Genomic DNA, 23,367 nt, shown 5'->3' on the forward strand with positions numbered 1-23,367 from the left:
CAATCCAGAAACTGTTATATTAGCTGTCCATACCTGGTCCAGTGTGTGTCCCTTATTATGTGTGGCCGAAGTTATTTGCTGAGTAAGGTTTAACCCAATAAGAAGATCATTCAATTCCTTTGCATAGGGTCCGCCTTGTATGTCATTGGCCCAATAATTAAAATCAGCAAAATGTTAGCGTTGTTGGTGATTAGTCGAGCTAACTGTTCAGCTACGGAATAGGGAAACGAGGGCATATTCGTGGGTGGTCTATAAAGTAACACACAAATTAGAGGGGTCGAGACCGACTCCAGTTTCAGAACTAAATTGTCTACCGAGGATAGATCAAGTGGAATTAACTTAGTACATTTTAAATCTTGGCGAACAATGGCTGCTACTCCCCCCCCCCTACTTTCCCTGTCATGCGATTTTCTTAGAGGATATGATAATCGTTAGGGAGGGCTGCTAAAATGTCTGGGGCTGAGTTTTGTGTAAAGGTGGGCATAGTGCTCCGCTCCGCCCACAGAGTGTGCGTAGTGCTGACTGCTTCGTGGGGCACGAAGTAGGCATAGCAGGCAGCGCTACGCACACGCCACGGCGGAGCAGAGTTGCCTGCCGCCCGCCTCCCGCCCGCCCTCATTTTAAGTGAGGAAGAAGTTGCCGCTGAAGGAGGAACTGGGAGCCCCGGGACGTCGCGCCTCAGGTAAGCTATTTTCTTACTTTTAAATACTTTAATTTATTTTAAAATGAGGGTGGGCGGGAGGCGGGCGGCGCGTAGTGGGGCTATGCGGAGTGTGCGTAGATTTGGCCACACTACGCGATGCTCCACATAGCCCCACTACGCCCACTGCACCCAGGGTTAGTTTTGTGACCGGCAAGTTTCCGTTAGGAACAGGATGTCAGGATGGCTTGAGTCCAAAAGGTGGAATATATCAAGCTGGTGTTTCACCAAGGAGCGGGTATTGAGGTAGTGCTTTGTCACAGATATTATTCCAAATTTCTGGTGAAGGGGGAAGACTAGCTGTAGAGCAACAAATAGTTTTGTTCATTTTTGTTGGATTGAGAGATTGGATTTAAGCATGAAGGTGTTGATCAATGCATATATTTTAAGGGTAAGATGACCGGTCGAGGACCAGAGTTTGAGTTGAGAAGGTAAGATTGGATGTTCACATGGACCTAATTTATAAAGTTATGCTTTAATTATCAGGAAGTCATAGAAATCAATTTTATTTACTCAGAATTTTGCTTAAAAATCTGAAAATAATAATGGGGTGGGGTCAATATTATGTAAATATTCGAGAAGGCATATTCCTTTGCTCTCCCATGGAAGTCCAAGATTTGAGACCATGTATGTTTTGATTTTAGGGTAGTTTCAAAACGGAATGTACTGGGATTTGGAGATGGGGTTAGGCGAACAAGTTGCTTACCTTCGGTATCACCTTAACTGGTAGACTCTATCTAGCTGCAGATTCCTTAGCTTAGAATAATCCCTAGGACTAAGATTGGATCCAGAAGTTTTTTGGGCAGTACACTGTGAGCTGATAGGGGATATCTTTCTTCCCCACGTTGGTGGAAGTGACGTGCACAATACCTAAATGGGGCCCTCCTGGTGCACTGACATCAGTTACTTTCATGAATTTTCAAACCAGGAGTGCAGAGCCTTAATGAGAACGGATCACTGGTATGAAAAAACAAAGGCCCTGAGAAAGGTGTCCCTAATACTGCAATCAGCTTGCAGAGCCGGGAGGATGGAATGATCGGTAAAGAATCCGTGGTTACAAAGGTTACCGAAGATAAGTAACTTGTTAATCTGATAGAGACTTCTAGCTGCAGATTCCTTAACTGAGAACAGATACCCAAGCGATGCCTCCCCTGAAGAGGAACTGTGAAGCCAATTTTCAATCAAAACTTCTGCAGGACCGAAAGAGCAAAGAGCCCGTTGCAATGGACCTGACTGTCTAGACGCAGTGTTTGGCAAATGTGTGCAAGGATGCCCACATCGATGCCAGACAGATGTCCAGGAAAGGGACTCTGTGGGCTAACTAAGTGGTTGCACCTTAGACCTGGTAGAATGAGCACACAAACCCTCAGTGAGTTGCTTCTTGGCATATGCATAGAAGATCTTGATGCAGAGCACTATCCATCTTGTGATGGTTACGTTTCTGCACAGTTTTCCCTTTTTTAGCTCCTATGTACCCCACAAAGAGTTGATTATCCACCGGCAACCCTTTTGTGTGGTCAAGGTAAAATGTCAACACTCTTTTTGTGTGCAGATGGTAGAGTCTTCTCTTCTTTGGAGGGGTGAGGCAGAGAACATAAGGTAGGCAGGGTGATGTTCTGTCCTACATGGAAGTAAGTTACAACTTTCAGAAGGAAGGAGGTACGTGTCTGGAGGACAAGCTTGCCCGGGTAGAAGGTGGTGTAAGGAGGGTGTGTAGAGAGTGCCTGCATTTCACTGACCCTCCTGGCCAATGTTATGCCTCCATAAAGGCAGTTTTAGTGGCCAAAAGCCTAAGGGAGCAATTGTGCAGAGGCTCAAAGGGTGCACACATCAAGAAGGTGAGAATACGTTTCAGATCTCACTGGGCATGATGAATGGCCTGGAGGGGAAACATATGCTGCAAGCCTTTAAGAAACCTAACCACAACAGGCAACTTAAATAAAGAAAGTTGGTCTGACAACTTCAAAAATGCCGGCCAATAGTAGAGCAAACAGAAGTACCTTGGATAAAGGTGCAGAAAGGTGGTCAATGTTGTGGGAATCACACTATGTCACAAACGTATCACAATGGCAGTTGTATACCGGCTTTATGGGGGAGGCTTGGCTGCCAGAATAACTTCTCAGACTTTGAGAGGAAGGTCAAAAGCTGTCAACCGTCGCCGATCAAACTCCACACATGAAGGTAAAGGGGTGCGCAGGTTCAGGTGCAGAACTTTTCCCTGTTGCTGCAACAGAAGATCCTCTTGAAGGGGCTGCCTGTTTGGAGGAGCGATGGTCATGCTCAACATCTTTGGAATTCCACACTCTTCATGCCCAATCCAGTGCCACAAGAATAACTTGGCCTCGATCTTCCCAGATCTCTTTGAGAGCTCTGGGCAGAAGTGGTATTGGTGGAAAGGTGTACAGGAGACCGGAGCTCCACTCAAGACGATAAGCATCTCCAAGCGAGAGTAGCCTTGGAAACTCCAGCATGCAAAACTGGTGACATTCTACATTCTCTGTGGTGGTGAACAGATCCAACCAATGTTCTCCCCACTGCTGAAAGAGTCCTTGCACCACCTCTGGATGGAGACGTCATTTGTGATCTGCTAGGTATCTTCGGCTGATTGCGTCCACTCCAGAGACGCATAGCACTTCACAAACGGTTCATGACCCCACCCTGCCCAATTTGTTTCAGTACTACATGGTGGTGGTGTTGTCCATGAACACCTACACCAGCATTCCCCTGCTCAAAGGAATAAAGGTTTTAAATGCCGAGCGAATCACTCAGAGCTCCAACAGGTTGATGTGAAGCCCGGACCACCCAGGAGACCAAAGTCCTCTGATTGACACCTCTTCTAGATGGCCGCCCCATCCCAGAAGTGATGAATCTGTCACCGCAGTCAGCTCTTGTTGGAGAAGGAAGAGGGGTCTGCCACTGACCCAATCACAGTTCGCTAGCTAGCACTGCAGATCTTTCACAGTTCCATCGAGATCTGGACCATTTTCAAGAGATTCCCCTGATGCTGTGACCACTTGGACTTCAGGCCAAACTGCAGAGCCTGCATATACCGATGGGCATGAGTAACAAGCAGGAGGAGGAGGCATTGAGATCCAACAACCTCAGGGTCAGTCTCACCGAAATCCAGGATAGAGACTGAAACATCGGTATCATAGCCAGAATATCCTGGACTCGCTGCGCGTGAGGATAATCCCAAAACTGCATGGTGTGCAGAAGAGCTCCAATGATAGTAAGTGTCTGAGAGGGAGTCAAGTGTGACTTCAGCATGTTGATAGTGAACCTCAAGAAGTGCAGACGGTTTGCTGTAGTCTGGAGGTGGGAGACAACTGCTCTGGGGGAGCCCGCCTTCAACAGACAATCATTGTGGTAGGGAATGACTAGAACCCCCAAACTTCGATCATCTGATAGGTGCTGGTTAGGCTAATGGGAAGTACGGCAAACCTTAAGTGTTTTTGTCCCACCGTGCACCTCAGGTATTGTCTGTGGGCAGGCAGGCAGGACGGGGATGTGGAAATATGCATTGTGCAAGTCCACCACTACAATCCACTCTCCTGAGTTCAGGGCAGACAGAACTTGGTTGAGCGTCAGCATCTTGAATTTCTCCTTTTTCAGGAAGAGATTGAGAAGGTGAGGTCTAAGATAGGACGAAGGCCTCCATTCTTCTTGGGCACCAGAAGGTAGCAGGAATAGCAACAACGATCTACTTCTATTGCCGGCACGCTCTCTATGGCTTCATTGTCCAAGAGAGCAGGCACTTTCTGAGGGAGCAAGGAGACGTGGTCGTCCATCAGCTGATCATAAGTGGGTGGCATTGATGGAAGAGTAGTCACAAAGTACTCAGTAAAATTACAAATGGAGCAACTCATTGCTTAAAGCCATTTTACATGAGTATTTTCAACATTTTCCTCAAGTGAAGAGGCTAAAAGCTAGGCGAGCTTCTCTAAAGAGGAAATTATGTGCTCTTGATTCCATTCTGGAAAACCCACTAAACAGATGTGGTATAACAGCCTGAGCTGCCGACTTTGGACCTGGGGAGCCAAGTTAGAGTCTCTGCGTTGGCTCAACATCCTGTGATTCTGGACAAATATCTTAATCACCTGCAAAATAATGAATGCGTCTTTTTGTAATGTAACTGGTGCTCAGGTAAAATGCTCCAATACTTTCGAGAGGAGTTTGCGCTATTGAAAACTGTAAAAAAATGTAAATTTTACTAAAATGCAAGCATTATTATGTATTAAGTCATCCTTACACGACTGCCTCCCTCCGCCAAATCTCCAGGCTGCCATTAACCAAGAGCAGCATTCGGGACAGACTCATTTCCAGCTCCAACACTCCCATTGGAGCAATAAAACCGTTCTCTTGAACCTTACACATTAGCCTATGAAAGCCTCACTGGAAACATGAAAGTTAACTAGAGCACTCTGTGAATCTTTTGCTGTGTCCTTATACTGCCCATCGATACGACTGAGGGACATAAGAAGGTGTAAAAAAAAGGCAAGTCACAGGACTGTCATGTAAACACCAGACAGCTGATGGCTTGCATCCAAGTAGCAACTCACATAGAGGTTCAATTATTGGTATGGCATAGTACAAGGGTGCACGCCACAGGGAGGATGTAAAAACAGCTCTGGGATGGTCAATTAAACAGAAATAATTTTCCCAAAAATATGTGCAGTCAATAAAAACCTTGATTACAAAGAAACAAAGTGGCTTCAGCAACAACAAAAAAGTGGATGAAGAAAAGGCAAGAGTACTTCGTCCAAGCTCCATACAAAAGACAAACACACAAGGGCAGACAAAGTGAAACCAGAAACCTACAGAAAATGACAAGCAATAACCAATAAAAAGCAAGGAAATCAGAGTGATAAATGGTAAGTAATGGGCGGGCCCCTTTTAAGATTTTGTTTTTACTTACAAGAGATTTCGCAAGCACAGCCAAGTGTTGTGCAGGCGAAACCGAAAAATGGCTGAGGGTGGCGCTATCTGGCACTGAAAGGAAAAAATTGACCTTAGCGTGTAGGGGTGGTACCTATATAGGTACTGTGCACATCATGTCTGGCACAAACAACACCGAGCAAAATGATGCCATCTACTGGCTCAAGGGTACTGCAAAAAAATTCCAAACCCAGTCTCGTGCCTAGGGATTATTTTAAAGTAATGAATCTGCAGGTAGAAGTCTCTATCAGATATGTATTTGTAAGCACTTTGAACACTTTGATTGTGCCTGCAAAGATCTGTCAGGAATGAGTGACCAGGTAATGAGACCGGTGAGTGTAGAAGAAATCTGATAAGGAAAGTATAGTGAGCGTTCAATGTCTAGCCATCTAAGGTGAGTGATTCAGTCATCTAGCAAACAATGTCCAGCCTATGCCTCCAGAAAGAAGGTTTGATATCAGAACCAGTTTGGCAATTTGCAACTGTCTTGTGCCAAATCTAGGTGAAGGGTTTTGGAGGTGATTCTAGCTCTTTCGCCATTCCATAAAAAAGGTGAAGTTCATTTATCCATAGTGGTAAAAAACATTATGGCTTGAAGCAAATAGGGAGCATGGATGCAATGAAGCCTATTAGGGGTGCAACAATAATTGTTATAGTTTCTGTCCTGCCCCACCATAATATATGCTTAAGGGCCCAGGAGGAGAGGAGATCATTGACTACCTCTATTGTTTTAAATGTGTTGTGTTTGATTGATTCAGACAGGTCAGTGCTAAACCAGATGCCCAGGTATTTAATAAATCTGGGTTGCAATTTAAGCCCGGAGTCTCCAAGATGTTTTGGCAAGCAGTGTGGGTTAAGAGGGAGGACCTCCGTCTTGTCTTTGTTTAAGGTATATTCAGATTCTGTAGAAAATCGATGGATCATTTTAATAATCACTGGAATGGCATCAGATATTTTGTCAAAGATAAGGATATTGTCGGCTTATACTGCCTTTTTTATATGGTGTCACACCAAAGCAGAATCCCTTTATCTCTGATGTGTTATGTAGGCGTTGTATTAAAGGGTCGATGAACAGTAGAAATAGTAGTTGGGATAGTGGGCTGTCTTGTCTTTTACCTTGATATAAAGGAAAGGAGAAAGAGAGACCTCGATTAATTCTGATTTTTGCTGTAGGATTAGAATATAGAGTCCTGGTCATTTTTAGGTCTCGCCTGAGGCGCTGGTCTGGCGAGACATTTTGTGAGGGCTCCAAAAAGTGCTACCAGGCCAGCCTAGAGCTACAGTGCATGTGCGTGGGCGCGCGTGTCGCGCTTTACCGCGATTACTTTCACTTTCGCGGCCGCATGGCCGCTTTGATGTTTGATCGCGATCACTTTTGCGGCCTCCGTAAGGCTTCAATAGATTGCAGCAGTTAAAACAAGCATTGGCATAGCCAATAGGTCTCGCTTTTGGGACCTTATAAGTGTTTAGTTATGCAACTGTTGCATGGCTAAACACTTATAAGGTCCCAAAGGCGAGACCTATTGGCTATGCCAATGCTTGTTAAAAATAAGGCTACTAATTATGTTCCGTAAGAACATATTCTAGGAATAGGCGTGCTTTGTCTATTACGTGACATAGGGTAGATATATTATCACTAGCTAATCTGCTTATAACAAACTCTGTTTGTGAGCTATGCATTTGGTTGGGGATGAGTGGTTTCAATCTCTTAGCCCACATTTTTACATAGATTTTTGTCTCTATTTTTAACAGTGATATCAGTCTGCACTTTTTGGGGTCAGAATGATCCTTGCCCTCCTTGGGGATAACCACTGGTCTTCTGCTGTGGTTCTTGACACTACCCTGCCTCACAAAGTGGTTGAGGGTTTCTTCTAAGGGCTTACTGATGGCATTCTGAAATGTTTTTAAAATATTATAGGGAAGCCAACAGGGCCTGGTCGTAGCCGGCTTGGATAGACATAGGGAGCAATTATGAGTTGCTTGATATATTATGACCCATGTGTAAACCCACGTTTATGCAAGGGTCAGAATTACAAGTTTGAAGGTATTTAGTGCATCCGATAATGATCGGATGCGTTAAATACCTCAAGCTTCGTTAACAAACTGATTTTGGTGCATTAAAAACCAAAATGTGCATGTTATTTATTCTACAGTGTGTAATAGATGCTATTTATCACACCCGATAAATAACGACCTTGGTGTTATCCTTATTTGCCAGGTGCAATAAATAGCACCGATACTCACAATCAGGGCCTTAATGTCCTCTAGAATTTCTTTTTTATTTAAGGGCTTATTTAGGTTTTCTTTTTCTGACTCACATATGGTTTTAAGTGGTAATGTGTTCAAGAAATCATCACAATACAGCTGTAAAGATATTTGAAGATGTCCAAGATATTCTCTATTTTGGATTTATGTGAGCCATCAGGGGCTTATTATTTTTCTTGAATTTGAGTGTTCTGTCCTGGTTTTGATGAGGTAAAGAAGCTAATTGGCTTTTTGTGCATGCACCCAAAAGTATGCTCATTTTACTAACAATAGTGTTGTATTTGCATTTTAATTGTTTAATGTCATGTAGTAATAGAGAGTTTTTAGTGTCTGAATCTGATTTACTTCTGTTTGATAGACATGGCAAGCTGTTTAAGTGAATCCTTGATATCTTTGATTTTCAAGGCCATACGTTTCATGATTTGTCCCCTAATAGTACATTTAAATGCGTCCTAGAGAGTTATTGAGGGGGATACCAATTCTGTATTTTCTGTGAAAAATAAATATATCTCTCTTTCTAATTCTTGTACATCTGACTCTTGATCTAGAGTTTCTAGAGATTCAGGTAGAATTCGTGGGTGTGCCAGGTAAGTTGAGTTGAGAATGGTGATAGCAATGGCAGCATGGTCTGAGTTAGTTATAGGTTGTATTGATAAGTCAAAGGTAGCCTGTAAAAGGGCAGAGTGTAATCATGTGTATATCAATGCGGGAGAAACTTAAATGGAGTGTGTAGAAAAAAAGTGAAACCATTGCGGTTAGAGTTATGTATTCTCCAAACATTTGAAAGGTCGAACATTTGTTTATGTGCTTTTGTTGGTCTATATTTAAATGAGGGTTAACTATCTAGTTCACTGGGATACCGAAATAGTTGCCAAAGATTATGTTAGAGTTTGCAGGGATTGCTGACAGTTTCATGTTCAGAGGGTGCCAGAATTGATATTCATCATTGTTAGGGTTGCATACGTTCATTGTGTAGAGATCCTTTTCTCCATTTTTGAGCCTAGTAAGCAACCACCTATCTTCATCATCGTGTTGCACTAAATAATAGAGAGACCTCATCTTCTCAATATTAGTGTGATTACCCAATTATTTTTGTGACAGAGAGCATGTACTATCCTCCGCCCATTGTGACCTAAAGGATAATGTATCCAATCTCTGTATCCAATCTTGGTTTTCAGTAGAAAGACAATATCTCCTTTCAAGCCGATATATTAGTCTAATATTTTCTTTCTTGTGGCAGGGCGATTAAAGCCTTTGGTATTGAGTGATATTATTTTAATAGACAACATTAGTACTGTTTATGGAATGTAGATAATAGCTTGGTGCAATAGGCCACAGATATGGCATGTAACACCTAATAAGTAAGCAAGCATGTTAAGTGATCCCTTTGGAATTAAAAAGAAAAGCAAATAGGAACAAGAAAACACTAGGGGGCTCATTATGATGGCGGAAGGACTGCCACCGCCAGCTGTGGGGTGGCGATCCATCCACCATCAAATGTGGATTGACCGCCTGTCAGATTAGGATGGCGAGCGGATCCACACTGCAACCGTGGCGGACCCAAAGATCGTCTGCCACAGAATCGGACTGATTGCCTGGCGGACGGTCCAGATAGGGTAAAATGATGGCGGTGCCTAGCAAGCACCATCCACCATATTACGATACAGGTGTCAGCCAGCCTTGCCATGGAAAGGCTGGCGGGGATTGGGTTTGGGGGCCCGTTGCAGGCCCCTCTTGTGTTGGGGAAAGGTGTTGTTGTACTGGGGGGGTACCCATGGTACCCCCTGCATTTCTCTGCACTGAGTGGCAGGCACCGTGTGGTGCCTGACACGCAGTGCAGGGAAATGGAAAACATGCATTTTTACTATTGCGGCAGGTGCTGCAGCCAGCAGCACACACCACAATGGTAAACATGCACAATGCGACTGCCACGGTGGCAGTGCATCTTAATTGCACGTCGGGGACCACCGCCATATTGGCGGACAGGTCCACTACCGCAACGATGGCGGTCTGACAAAAGTCCAACAGCCATTGTGATTGGCCCCTAAGAACAAGCAAGCACACTAATGGAAAATGAGGTTTCAATGTGCCCTGACCTTGATAACATCTCATGGAGAGCCTGGGGGGGCAAAAGTAGTCCTAATGCATCTTTGTAGCCCCACTTTCTTCGTACCAGGGAAAGTCTCTTTGAGACGAGGTAAGTAAAGGGAGTCTGTGTAGGATCAGGTCAGTTGGTCCAACCGCCCCAGTGTGTCCGTCGCACGAAATGTGAACAAGTGAATTGGTACAGAGGATATACCATTGAGTTGGGTAACAATAAACATCTGTTATTCAGCACCAAGATAAACTTCTAGGTGAACGTGCACTTTACAAATACATTTGTTATGTTTTGTTGTCTTAGGAGAGTATGCCTTTGGGTCAACAGTTGAGCATCACAAAAACTAGTCTAAAAATGAGGAACAAATTAATTGGACTAGTCCAAATCATAAATCACATTTAAGCATTTGAAGGTGATTTTGAATTTAAAGGACCGGCAAAAGAGTGTTGAAAGGCCATCTCTGAGAGTCTGTACCGAAGGGACAGAAAGCATTTTTGTTTGACAACCGTATCTCTTGCGAAATCCTGGGATATTGATATTTTGTGACATTGCCTTATTTCACATTTGAATTTCTCAACATGGGCCAGAACAGCTTCCGCTTGTGGGTGTCGCACAGGTTTAAAGTTCAGTGGGCGTGGAGCTAATGCATTTTTAGGTCTGTATGTAGGAATCTTTTGCACCCTTTAAATTTTGAAGTTCTTGGCAAATCTAATTTGCAGCATGTCCGAGACCCATTAAATGAAAAAGTCGATCTGTGAAGAGACTATGTATTCAGTACCTTCTGGCAGACCAAACAATCTTGGGTTTCAACTTCTGTTGTGATCTTCAAGACCTCTGACCTCCTGGTCTGAGAACTGTTCTCTCGCCAGAAGCTCTGCTGTCTGTGCCTTCGCCTCTGACCCTGTTCACCTCCTCCTGGTAGGTGCTTGAGGCTGCCCAGGTCCATAGTCGTGTCCGTTCTGCTGTTTCTGGTTCTGTTTCTGTATTTCACTGTGTTGTACTCTGTTGACTGTTGTCTGCTTCTGATTTTGCATTTTTAGTTACTGTGACTGTTTCTTGTTTTACTCCATTGTTTTCCCCCGTTTTCTCCCTGCTGCTGACGCCTCTGCGGCCCTTACTCCCTGCCCGTTCCTGCTCCCGCCTCCCAGCTGCACGTCCCTCACCCCTTCCCTATTTAATGGCAGCTGCTGAGGGGAAATGCGAGCAAGACCTTTGAACTCCTGGTCTGAGAACCAACAAGCCCACGCCGCCCAAACCCGCACCACGCCCTCCATGTGACAACTGGAGCAAAGTCACCGAGGAGCAGCTCAATTCCACCCTCAACCACGACGCTCCCACCACTTCAACCAACGCCAACCTCGCAGCCAAAGAACTCCACAGATGGATCTCCAAAAGCGCAAACAAGCTCGCACTCCTACATAACCCGACAGACAGCAACCCAGGAAGGCCACCTGGTTCACTGCCGACCTCCAAGAATCCAGAAACACCTGCAGACGCCTCGAGAAGAACTGGAGAAACAGCAAAACCCTGAAGACCGCACCACCTACAAAATCACCATGACGGAATACCACCAACGCATCAAATCCTCGAAAAGGGCCTTCATGCAAAACAAAATCCTCACCAACTCCAGAAACGCCAAGAAACTCTTCAGCGTCATCCAGGAATTCACCAAGCCCTCCAGCGAAACCAAGGACATTACCCCTTCCCAGAATCTCTGCAACAAGCTTGGATCCTACTTCCATCTGAAAATCATGAGCCTCTACGACAACTCCAACGACCAGACACCCGACTCCGAAACCACTCCCCTCTCCAGAAACGCCGGCCAGCCCAGCATCACCTCCTGGACCCCAGTCCCCACCTAAGACACCCTTTTGACCATGAAAAGCATCCACTCAGGAGCCCCCATGGACCCCTGCCCACCGCACATCTTCCACAGAGGTGCCACCGCCATCGCTCCAGAACTACAACACACCATCAATGCCACCTTCGAGACAGCATCTTTCCTGACGATTGGAAACACAAAGAAGTCAGACCCCTGCTCAAGAAGCCCTCAGCTGATTCCATGGACCTCAAGAATTACCGGCCCATCTCTCTCCTCCCATACGCAGCCAAAGTCACAGAGAAGACCATCAACGCACAGCTAAAAGAATTCATCGAACAAAAATCCATCCTGGACCCCTCCCAATCTGGATTCTGCAGCAGCCATAGCACTGAGACCGCCCTACTCACCGCCACAAATTACATCTGCACCCTTCTTGACCAAGGACACACAGCGGCCCTGATCCTACTTAACCTCTCGGCAGCCTGCGACACCGTCTCCCACTGTACACTCACCGGCAGACTCCTCGAAGCCGGCATACAAGGAGAGTCCCTCGACTGGATCTGCTCATTCCCCACCGGCAGAACCCAAAGAATCAGACTATCTCCCCCTCCATGACCTGAAAGGTCTCCGCCGTCACCTCCAGCTGTTTAAATACCCTCTGCATTCTCCGAAAGACGTTCAAATGGATCCCCCCGAATCACGAAAGATGTCACCAATGCACTCATAACCAGCAGACTTGACTACGGAAACGCCCTCAACGCCGGGATCAACAAGTCTCTGCTCTGCAAACTTCAGACCACCGCAGCCAGACTCGTACTCGGTATTCCTCAACACAAACACATCACCCAACACCTGTGGAACCTCCACTGGCTCCCCAATGAGAAGAGAGTCACTTTCAAAGTACTCACCCATGCTTACAAATGCCTCCACAACACCAGTCCCCAATACCTTAAAGAAAGAATCTCCTTCCACCTACCAAAAAGAAACCTCCAATCCGCTGACCTAGCTCTCGCCGAAACTCCACGCATCCATAGTCAGCACAGGTGGAAGAGTTTTCTCCTACATCGCTGACAAGACATGGAATGAGCTCCTGATCGACATCAGACGTGCCCCCTCCCTGAATATCTTCAGGAAGACACTTAAGACCTGGATCTTCAACTGAACGAAGCTGCGCACCCAAACCGCCTTGAGACCCTCATGGGTGAGTAGTGCGGTTACAATTCCCCTGATTGATTGACTGATCTTCTAATTTGATTATTTCCCGTTAAAGCCAAAAGAGAGATTTCTCCAAGACCTTCATTTGTTTAGAGTGTGTATGGTTGTAGTACTCTACTGTGCTAATCCTGGTCTCTGCATTCAACATCCTTATAGTCAGATCATTAGGTTCTTTACGAAAACCCGCTACTTGGACTTGGAGCAGATCAGTGTTTGCTTTACTGCTGTGGGCTATATCGTGAACTGTATTGAGTTTCTTCAGAATCACCTCAAGCTTAGAAAAGGAAACTTGTTTGTCCTTTACTGGAGATTCAGGGATCGGAGGTTCCTGTTTTGAGCATTTGAGATTTGATTTAGTCTCCTTATCCAAGGCACCAATCTATTTGGAATCTGCCCTAATGGTAAGTAAATGAAACGTGGTAAGTTAGCGTTCTTTTTAAGGTAACACACCAAAGGTTAAGTGATCAAAGACAGAACAGCATTCTAATAGGGCCAAGTGAAGCATATAATAAGCAAACGAGTCTTTCAACAATATTAATGAACTGTTACTGCTGCTTATTCAAATTGGGTTATAGGTATCTCTATTTAACCCTGGAGTGCTGCCTGGAATTGACAACACGTCAGTGTACATGGAGCTACAAGAATACGTGTGAGACAGAGAAGTGCCTTAAAATCACATGAAGCGAATGGAGCTAATGGTTGAAAGTCAAAGAACTGGTATCTTCTGTAGCTGGAAGCTTGTGCTCTGTGAAATAGTGGCCAGCTCTTTTTTACTGGGTTGAGGTGCTCGGTTTCTGTAATGGAGCTCACGGAGCATTGGATAAGGCTATTTATTGATTAACAGAAGAGGGCAGGAGGTAAGTTTAACATTAGCCAGATTGAGAAAAAAAAACTGATTAGAATCCTAAGGGTGAGCTGGTATGGAAGCAGGGAGTGGCTTATGGAGCTCCCAAAGCAAGTGTCGCCGTCTTGAGAGCCACGCAACTCTGCACTCAAGAATACCACATTGCAATTGGGCTCTTTCACTACCCTTGGAGTGTCGAGCGAGAGGCAGTTTATTCCTGGTCCTCTCCCAACTTACATACTCTCTGTTGTCGAAGTCTTCTACTCTGCAGCAATGGAGATTCACTGGCGGTCCGCTGGAACTCACACAGGAGCTGCCATCTTAGCCGCAAAACTTTTGCGTGTTTTAACATAATTTATTACAGTTCTTTTTCTGAAGGGCAGTATTCTGATAGAAGGTATATGGTCCAGGGAAGAGAAAATATTTTCTGCATGAATTTATAATATGGGTAAATATTCTAAGACACAAGTCTAAATAATAAAGAATAGTGAACATACATTACCTATTTCCATAATCCATCCCTTTAATCGGATTATCTACTTCGATGATTTCAGAAACATTTTGCTCTTGTGAACCCTGTCGAAACTGTTAACGTAAATTAAAAGACAAAATATTTTCAATTTAAAATCGAATAAAGAAATGTGCATTTCATAATACAGTAGTATTTAGTGTTACTTGTGAAGAGTTTTACTGGCTTATTTCAAATTTACTTTCAATCTATTGAGATTTTTTTTACAATTAGATCTGGCAAAATGTATGACTGAAATTATTTAGGCATGCAAAATAAATTATCTCTATCGTAGATATTCTTTTGGATACCATATGCACTAAATCTCACGTATTTCGATGCGCATCCATTTATCTGAATGGAAACCACATGATACGATCACAAAACACTTTTCAGTGTAGCTTTTTAGAGTATAAGAATCACTCCTAAAACCCAACAAAAATGTTTTAACAACCACTGTCAAAGGCAAATATCTAGCTATAATATCCTACCACGTGACACAGACACAGGAGGCAGAGAAAGAAACAGAATGCACAGAGGCAAATCACAAGTAGTCTGTGTACATGTGTGCATGCTTATGTTTGCATGGGTTAGTATATTAAAGTCTGACTTATGACCCTTGCAAATACATGTTGTCAGGGTGTTTGAGGTCGATTTTACCATGTTTGTTTTGTGTTTAGCATAGGTAGTGTGTGTTAAGGCCAAGATTTTGAAAGAAACGAAGACGTGGTCTGACTAATCCAATTTCAATGGGTTAGAGGTATGTAGGTCCTGATAAGGTTTAGTAGGTTGCTGTCCGACAGGAAAAATTTGAGGATGAATGTATGAGTGCCTTTGTCTTCTGTTCAGAGGAGGTAAAAGATGAGCTGATGTGCGATATAAATAAGAAAACAATGTGGCAAAGTGGGTGTTATTAGATGTTCAACCTCAGTGCTGCAAGCGTTGCATTTCAAAAGTCAAATAACAGAATGGAAGATGAGCATAAACAGGTTTTCTTGAAATCAGTAGCGTAAAGATCACACAGACCTAGATAAAAACGTTGAATTCACATTAGAGACTGCCAACCAGCAGTAAAAGAAGGGGGCTTTGATGTGACATGTAGGACATTTCGGCAGTCCTCCTTTGAAGCTGCAATTTCTTGGGATAAGGTTGCTAGCCTATTCTGATGTTTATCATTAACAATAAAGATCTAACAAAGCAGAAGGAAAGGTTACTTACTTCTACTCATAGTTTTGTATCATGTTTTTTTTTATTTAAGTCATAAATAAGCTTCTCACCTCCGTGGCCTCTTCTCATGGAGAGTAACTTGTCCAAATACATAGATCCATTCACACCTACCAAAGAGAACTGAGAATGTAGAGCAACCCCCAGTGCAAGTTATGATGGGATAAGGAAACTGCTAGTTCCTGAAAGGAGCAGTGTATGTTGTCTAGCTTTTCAATAATGCAGCCTTAACTGTCTGTACTTTCCTTCATTTTCTGCATGGTTTCTCCTGTTTTTTTTCAGGTAGCTAGGTTAGGATTTAAACTGCAATGTTGGTTTATGTACTTCTTCAAATCGAAGAAAAAACGTCCTGCAAACAGGCAGGAATAATCTATCTTGTATATCTCATTTGGAGAAACCTACAATGCAGAACTAACATTACAAGTCAGTAACTTTTTTTTTGAAACCCTAGAGGTCCATAAAGCTTCCACCGTAGCTATGAACATTAAAACAGATACCATATCGCACATCCATCTCTATTGACTATGGCACCAGGGGGTCATCTTCCTTTATTTGCCCATCATAACCTACAGCCCATAGGAGAGTAAAACAAGACAGCATAATGCTAACATAAGCTAAGCTAGTTTGGTCGATAGTCTTGAGCTAAGCTACACTTGCCCTAGTACAGACCGAAACATTGTCAAAGACCAAACACACAGCCCTTCTGGTAGTCACCACCACCCCTCGATTTAGTCTTCATTTATCACCCGACTTCCCAGTGAATTTCAACAGCACCAAGACATAAGGACACAAATTGTCTCTCCACTGAAGGGCTTAACAACCCACAAACATGATGAGATACATCACCATATTTTGTCAAAGTCACTTAGCACTGACAAGAGCACACATTTCCTATACACTTTACAATATGAACTGCTTGATATCACACTGAAGTTGGATCACCTACATTACATGAACAAGGTCTGCAAACTATACACTACTTTTCTCCCACAAACACTCACTTCCGAGGGACTGTCTTCCTAATCCTGCTACTATTATATCTCCTGACAAGCCCGACCATTTCCAACAGCTGTGACCATTCCTTAATGCTTATTATCTCGAAAACACACACAATACACTGTGCTTACAGATCCCACAAAACAACCTCTAACCACAGTCTCCAGAGCTGGATGTCAAAAACAGAAGCATCAATCTGCTCAAGCAAGCGCAATTAAATTATATCCTCCCAACTCAGTGACCAATCTCCTTGGTAAAAAGTAAAAAGTAAAGAACCGGGATCCGGTTTTACATTTAGTAGAAAAAACATTAAGGTGAACAATTACCTTGAATGCAATATCAGCAGGAGTCTGAAAGCACTTTCAGCAGCTAAAATCGAATGAGGGACCAACAATACATTTAGATGCCAAATCACCCTCGTTGCAGCTTCACCAAGAGTGTGGGAATGTGTTTAAACGGTGAGATATATTTAAGTGCAAATACACATTTAGCTGCAAGATAACGTTTATGAGCAAACTCACTGTTGTTGCAAGAACAACAGGAGTGTACAGGCTCTTGGGACCTGATTTAGAGTTTTACCGATAGGTTACACCTTCATAAATGTGCTGGATTGTCCATCCACCTTATTAGAAGTTCATCATTTAACTTGTAACGAGGCAGACTGGATATTCGTCATGTTTGTGACAGAATACCCATCTGCCAAACTCTAAATCAGGCACTTAGATGCAAAAATACATTCAGTAGCAACAATCACATTGAAGTGAAAAAACACACTTAGATGTAGAATCACCATTGATGCAAAGTCAGCAAGGATATGGTACTACATTTAAGTGGAAACCCATTCAGAGCAAAGAGGAAATTGAGTAGTGAGCTGTCACATTTTGATGTAAAATGTGTGCATCAGTATAATATCACCTCTGGTTGACACTGCATTGAGGTGCAAAATTACCATTTAGTGTAGGAGCATACATCAGATTTATAAGCTTAATAATAATTAGGTGGAATTGCACCCTTGGTGCAAAGTAACCAGTAGTGTGGTATCACATTTAGGAGCAAAATCATATTTAGGTGCCAAATCATATTTACATGTAAAATTCGCCTTTAATGTAATCAGTAGGACGTTTAGGAGCAACACAAATTCAGGAGTATAATCAAAGCAAATGTTGGAGAACGAATCGCAATAAGATGCACAAACATATTTCAGTGCAAAATCACCATTGCTGCAAAGTCAGCAGGTCAGCATGCTCATATGTAAGTGAAAAAGGAAAAAGAAGGACAAACACTGGTAGAAAAAGGCCCCAAATAATCCCTACCGCTCTGAAAGAAACCAAAATATGCACAAACCACCATGAATGCACAACCAAAACAAGGCTATGTACTACCAAAAGAAACCCAAAACAAAAGAAACCCTCCCTGAAAAAACAACCCAAGAGCTGTACAGGTCCTACTAAACGGGACAGAAGAAATATAATAGCCTATTCAAAAATGCAAAATAACATTTTCTGACACTTTGTTTCCCAAAGTGCTCCAACATCCTTGTAACAAAATGGTTACTGATGCACTACTTAACAAATAGCCCTATTTGAATATAGTGACATTAAGGACAAGCCTGTCAAGCTTGGTCTTGCTTCAATCATGTTTGCAGATTGAAGGAGGGAAGACAGAAGCTAGAACAAAAAAATAAGTCCAAAAAAGACTGACATTATAAGCATGGAAAAGGGAGAAGAAAACGTTTTTGACGACTAAAAAAATAAACAAACAACACAAGCTGTATAAAATAGAAATGGTTTCTTAAAGTATGATCTGGATAAATATGTACATGCACTACAATACTTTCGTGAGTTGCTGTTCAATAAGTCATTCATTTAGCCTTATTTTGAAAACAAAAATAACACCGGAAAAATATTATAGTGCATTTATCTACTTATTTAGATTCAACTTAAAGTGATAATTTCTTATCACTGTTCTACGCGTTATGTATGTAAATACGTGTTTGCACAGAGATCAGAATTGGGAGTTGTGTGATAATTATAGCCCCCATACCACACACACATACACAGTTTTCCCCTGAAAATTCCAGCAGGTCAAACCGCCTGAAATTTATTGGAGGAAAAGGCTCGGAAAAAAGGAGAAATAAGCGGAATTTGGAGCATTAAAAACCAATCATGCATGTTATGCTCCATTTTCCTTTAGGAATAACAGGTACACACTTCATCCTGGGGCAATGGCATCTACCACGTGTAGTACATACCCTAGCCTATTCCGACAACTTTGTAACAAGGGCTTTAACATGTTGCTATTAGCAGGGAAAGCCTTCTTTTCAAGATGGCTTCTGCATTCATTAAACAATCCATGCCAGCCAGCAGTTGCTCCTTTTGGACACAACAAACCCCATGCACTGTAGTGAAACACTCCATAAAAGGTAAAATATTACAGCCAACAGTGAGAGAGAAAATACTCCTCTAAGGTGAGTCAAGATGTGAGTGACTGTCAACAGCAGGTGCTTTTGGTGCCGAGTGTAGGCTCTTCTTTGTGCCTAGGATTGACCTACTACCTCCAGAACCAAACCCAGAAGACAGAATGAAACTCGGAATATGGAATTGATCCATAAAATAATTCACAGCAGAAGTTAAAAACTGGAGACAGTAAAAACCTTTCAATTGTCTTCGCCAAGCAGCAACGTGAACAGCATGGAGAAAACAAGTAGGTACAGGAGAAAACGAAGATTCCACAATCCAGTGAACGAGCAATCGAACAAGAACCGCTGTGAAGCAACTGGACCCAAACTAGACTCTCTTTATTGAGTGTAAATCAGGAAAGCTTGATTCCAAATGGGTTTGCCATTGAAGTAACTGGGCCCAAACTGGACTCTCTTTATTGAGGGAAAATCAGGAAAGCCTAATTCCAAATGGGTGTGCCATCTTGAATAGGGAAGCACAATCAAGATTAAACGTAAAATAAACCATAATGTTCCTAATATGGCAGAAGGAATCCCTTAGACTAGAGCATTGTATACATATTAAGGACTAACAGATATATGAATTAAATATGTATTGGCATACCAGAACCCCGAGAAACATTCAAGGATTCCCTGCATGCAGTGTCTTTGAGAGGCCAGCATGCAGGGAGTAAATAGCTGTATAATGCCCAGCGTGTCTTCATCAAAATGCCTTTAAGACAAGAAAATGTCTCCGGAGATTCTTAGGGGGAGGGGATGGTTTAATTCAGTTCATTTGTTGAGTGCAATGTAGTTGTTTTCTATTGTCGACTTATATTGCCAGATCAATTATTGTGGTGTTACCGACACTACTGGAGATCATTATCCTTGATATTATCGTTCACGAAATGTCACACATAACCATTATAAGTCATATATATCATGCACTTCATGTAAAGGTAAAAGACTGTTTCTGTAGAATGACTGGTACATTTCAAAACTGTTAAAGTCGTCAATAAAGTATGTTAAAAAAAAAAGAAATGTCTCCGGAGACATTGCAGCATTTCAACAGACTGGAAGAAAGAGTCACAAGCGTCCGGACACTATTTCCACAAATAAATAAATGTCCTGGTTTTGTGAGAGAGTCGGGTAAGCACGCACATTTATCACAGTGCTGTGAAGATTCGTGTTCACATTGGCTCTCTGATGACAGCAGGGACTTAGTTTTGTTTAAAAGAATCTCGTACTGTGCTGCCTGACTTAATTCAAGCGGTACAGCAGGATTTAATGGGTGGTGAATCGACCTCTTTAGAGCCCATCACCCCAGGCCAGAAACAAATAGGTACCTTGCAACACAGGATGTCTTAAATTTTTATGTTACATAGGTGTGTGTGTATATATATGCTGTCATGGAAATTATATGCATTGGCATGAACACATTAGAAACACTCTGGTTCCTTCTTTCACATTTCATTATGACAAAATGTTCAATGCTTAATATTTGCATGTGTTTATCAGCTTAAATTGCAATGAGAATTTCTTGTCATTCATTGCATTTTTTTCCTTCTGATCTCGGATGTCATAAAAATAAAATAATCCTTTGTCCAATTTTAAAATGTGCATAAACAGAATGTGTCTACAATCCCAGTATTTTTATACAATCCCAATGATTCTTAACATTATTGCCTCCTTAACATGATGTGTTCTCTATTCCATACTGGTTTGATTCCTGTTGCTGCCACTTTCAGCTTCGGAAGTTATACGGGCTAGGGTGCCCTCATTCTCTTAATTTTGTGCTGAGAAGAATGGAGAGATTCCTTAGTGAGAAAGGTTTTGTCCCTAGCGGGTATTTTCACAGCTCCTTTAATAACCTCCAAAATTTCTTTCCAGACAGATACCATATCCCCGGTGGGTTTTAGTTCAGTGACAAGATAGGTTAATTAATTTCCTTGAATTCTGAGCTTCGGTATCTGCTTCTCCTGTCCTTCCAACTGGACCCCATACATTGTTACCTTATCTGAACAACAGGAGAGAACCACCTTCATTAGTATGCACACTTATTTAAAGATTCAGTATAAACTTAAAGAAATTTCTGCAGACTGTTCTCCTGTAACATGATTTCAGCTCTTCACACTCAAACTATCTACTCTTGGCACCTGTAAGGGAACGGGAGGTATCCGTAGCGGTTGATTATAAATAAACATACAATTTCTGCATCCTAATTCAGACAGTTAGGTATTCTGCTGTTCAAGATAATTATGTATAATCTCCATAAGTGAAGTTCCCTGTTGCCCTCTCTAGCATTTTTGGAGATTTAGTCTATAACAAAATGGACCAGATTGATTGCATTGCCCCCAAGTGTCTTATCTTCATTGGTTATGGCTCTTAGGTGTTGCAGTATCCTGACATGAACCATGTGTATTGTAATTCCTACGTAGGTTTTTGGACATGAGCATTGTAGTAAATACATAACGTGATCTAAATTCTTTGGTGTTTTTCTCGTGTTTACAGGCTTTGCACTTGTGGCACCGTTGGAATCCCGGACTCCCCGTTAGCCATGTTTCGCTTTGGGTCAGCTCTGGGTTACTCATAGTTCGTTGCACATGGATTTTGCCCTTCTTTAGATCAACAATGGGCTCCTAGGGGCTATAGGACCAATGATGGGGTCACTATTGATGAGGCTCCAATGTTTTAATAGGATTCCCAGAGCTTCTGATGATAAACAGAATACCCTGTAATCATTCTCATTGGCCCTGAACCAGCTGATGTATTCCTCTCTTTCTTGAACAGAAGCACCTTTCTCTGTTTTAGATTAGCGTTTCTCTTTGCTGTGTCCAAAACTCTCTGTTTGTAACCTCTGGCTCGGAATCTGCTGTTTAGTTCCTCCTGCACCTCCTCTAGTGTGTTGTCGTCACTACAATTCCTTCTCATGCAGAGATTCTCCGCATAGGGAATACTGTTCTTCAATTTGGTTGGGTGTAAGCTTTCGGTATCGAATTTCCTGTTGAGGGTATTTCTGAATGTTTTAGTGTGGATTTGATTGTCCTTCACAAAAATGAAAGTATACCTCTGTTGTGCTTATGTTCAATGTGAAAGACACATTTAGATTGCTGTTATTTCATTTTTCTGCAAAAGATCACACTGTTTCTGGTGCGTCCTTCCATAGTATAAATAGTTAATCTATGAATCGAGTCCAGAGTACGTTTTCTGATCATTCCTGCACATAGTTGAGGGCGAGCACCTGCTCCTGCCACCAACCCATATGCAAATTGGCATAGCTGGGGGCGAAGCAGGTGCCTATAGCTGTCCCTCTGACCTGCCTGTATGTTTCTTGTCTAAACAGAAAAAGTTGTTCTGTAAGCACCATTACGTCATTTGTAAAAGCATTTGTGTGTTGATGTGTAGTATTTAAATAATGCTTTAATGCTCTTATTCCATTTTCATGTGAAATACTAGTATAAAGTGCAGTGACATCCACGGTCATGAAGACATAGGAGTCATCCCACGCAATGTCATATATCCTGCTTAAAAAGTCACCTGTGTCCAACAGGTAGGAGGGTAGATTGCGCACATGTTCTTGAAAGAAGTAATCTATATACAGTGATGTGGTTACAAAATGACTTCCTATGGCTGATATTATTGGTCTGCCTGGGGGGTTTAGGGCATTCTTATGTACCTTTGGAATAAGGTACATTATGAGGATTCTGGGATGATCTATTTTCAAAAACGTGTATTCTTCATGCGTTATCAATCCCACCCTCTCCATCTTGATAAATTCAAATGGAATTTGATCTTGATTACTTTGATGCTGGTTTGAGTAACTTTACAATAACAGTCCTTATCACTCAGTTGGCTCTTGGCCTCACTTAAATACATGTTTAGAGGCCATAATACAATGTTACCCCATTCGTCTGATAAGCGTACCACTACATCCTTCCTGTTTTTAGGTTGAGCCTGAGTCAGCACGCATGCGCTGCTCTGCAAGACTTATTGTCTGGAGTATGGAAGAGAAGCCCCGCCCACTCTCTGCCCATTTTGTCATTGGCTTGTGTCATTGTTCTCTTTAAATGTTGGCTTCTGATTCGGTAATCGGCGTGTTAGGGCTTCCTTAGTACTGCCTTGTCTTCAATTGTAACCTCCCAAGGCGACTGGCCCCTTTAGTTCAGTTGTTGTGCGGAACGTGTTCTTGAGTTTGTGAGCACTCTTTTCTTTAATGAGTTTCTCTTCGTGCAGGCATGACATGCACTGCTTCAGATGGTTCTAGGCCCTGCTGGTCCAGTTCGTGCCTGTGCAAGCGAGGGACCCACCAGCTTTGAGATTTGT

The 23,367-nt window shown here is 42.7% G+C and overlaps 1 protein-coding gene across 1 annotated transcript in view; it reads right to left on the reverse strand.

Annotated features, from left to right (window-relative positions):
* Nucleotides 1–23,367, reverse strand: part of C9H14orf39 (chromosome 9 C14orf39 homolog) — a 1,162,755-nt gene that overhangs the window by 541,296 nt on the left and 598,092 nt on the right. The window contains exon 9 of the mRNA XM_085626171.1: nt 14,382–14,464. Coding sequence (XP_085482297.1) covers nt 14,382–14,464 — 83 coding nt within the window. The remainder of the gene's footprint in view (nt 1–14,381; nt 14,465–23,367) is intronic.

Source organism: Triturus cristatus, chromosome 9 (assembly GCF_964204655.1).
Source record: "Triturus cristatus chromosome 9, aTriCri1.1, whole genome shotgun sequence".
NCBI lineage: Eukaryota > Metazoa > Chordata > Amphibia > Caudata > Salamandridae > Triturus > Triturus cristatus.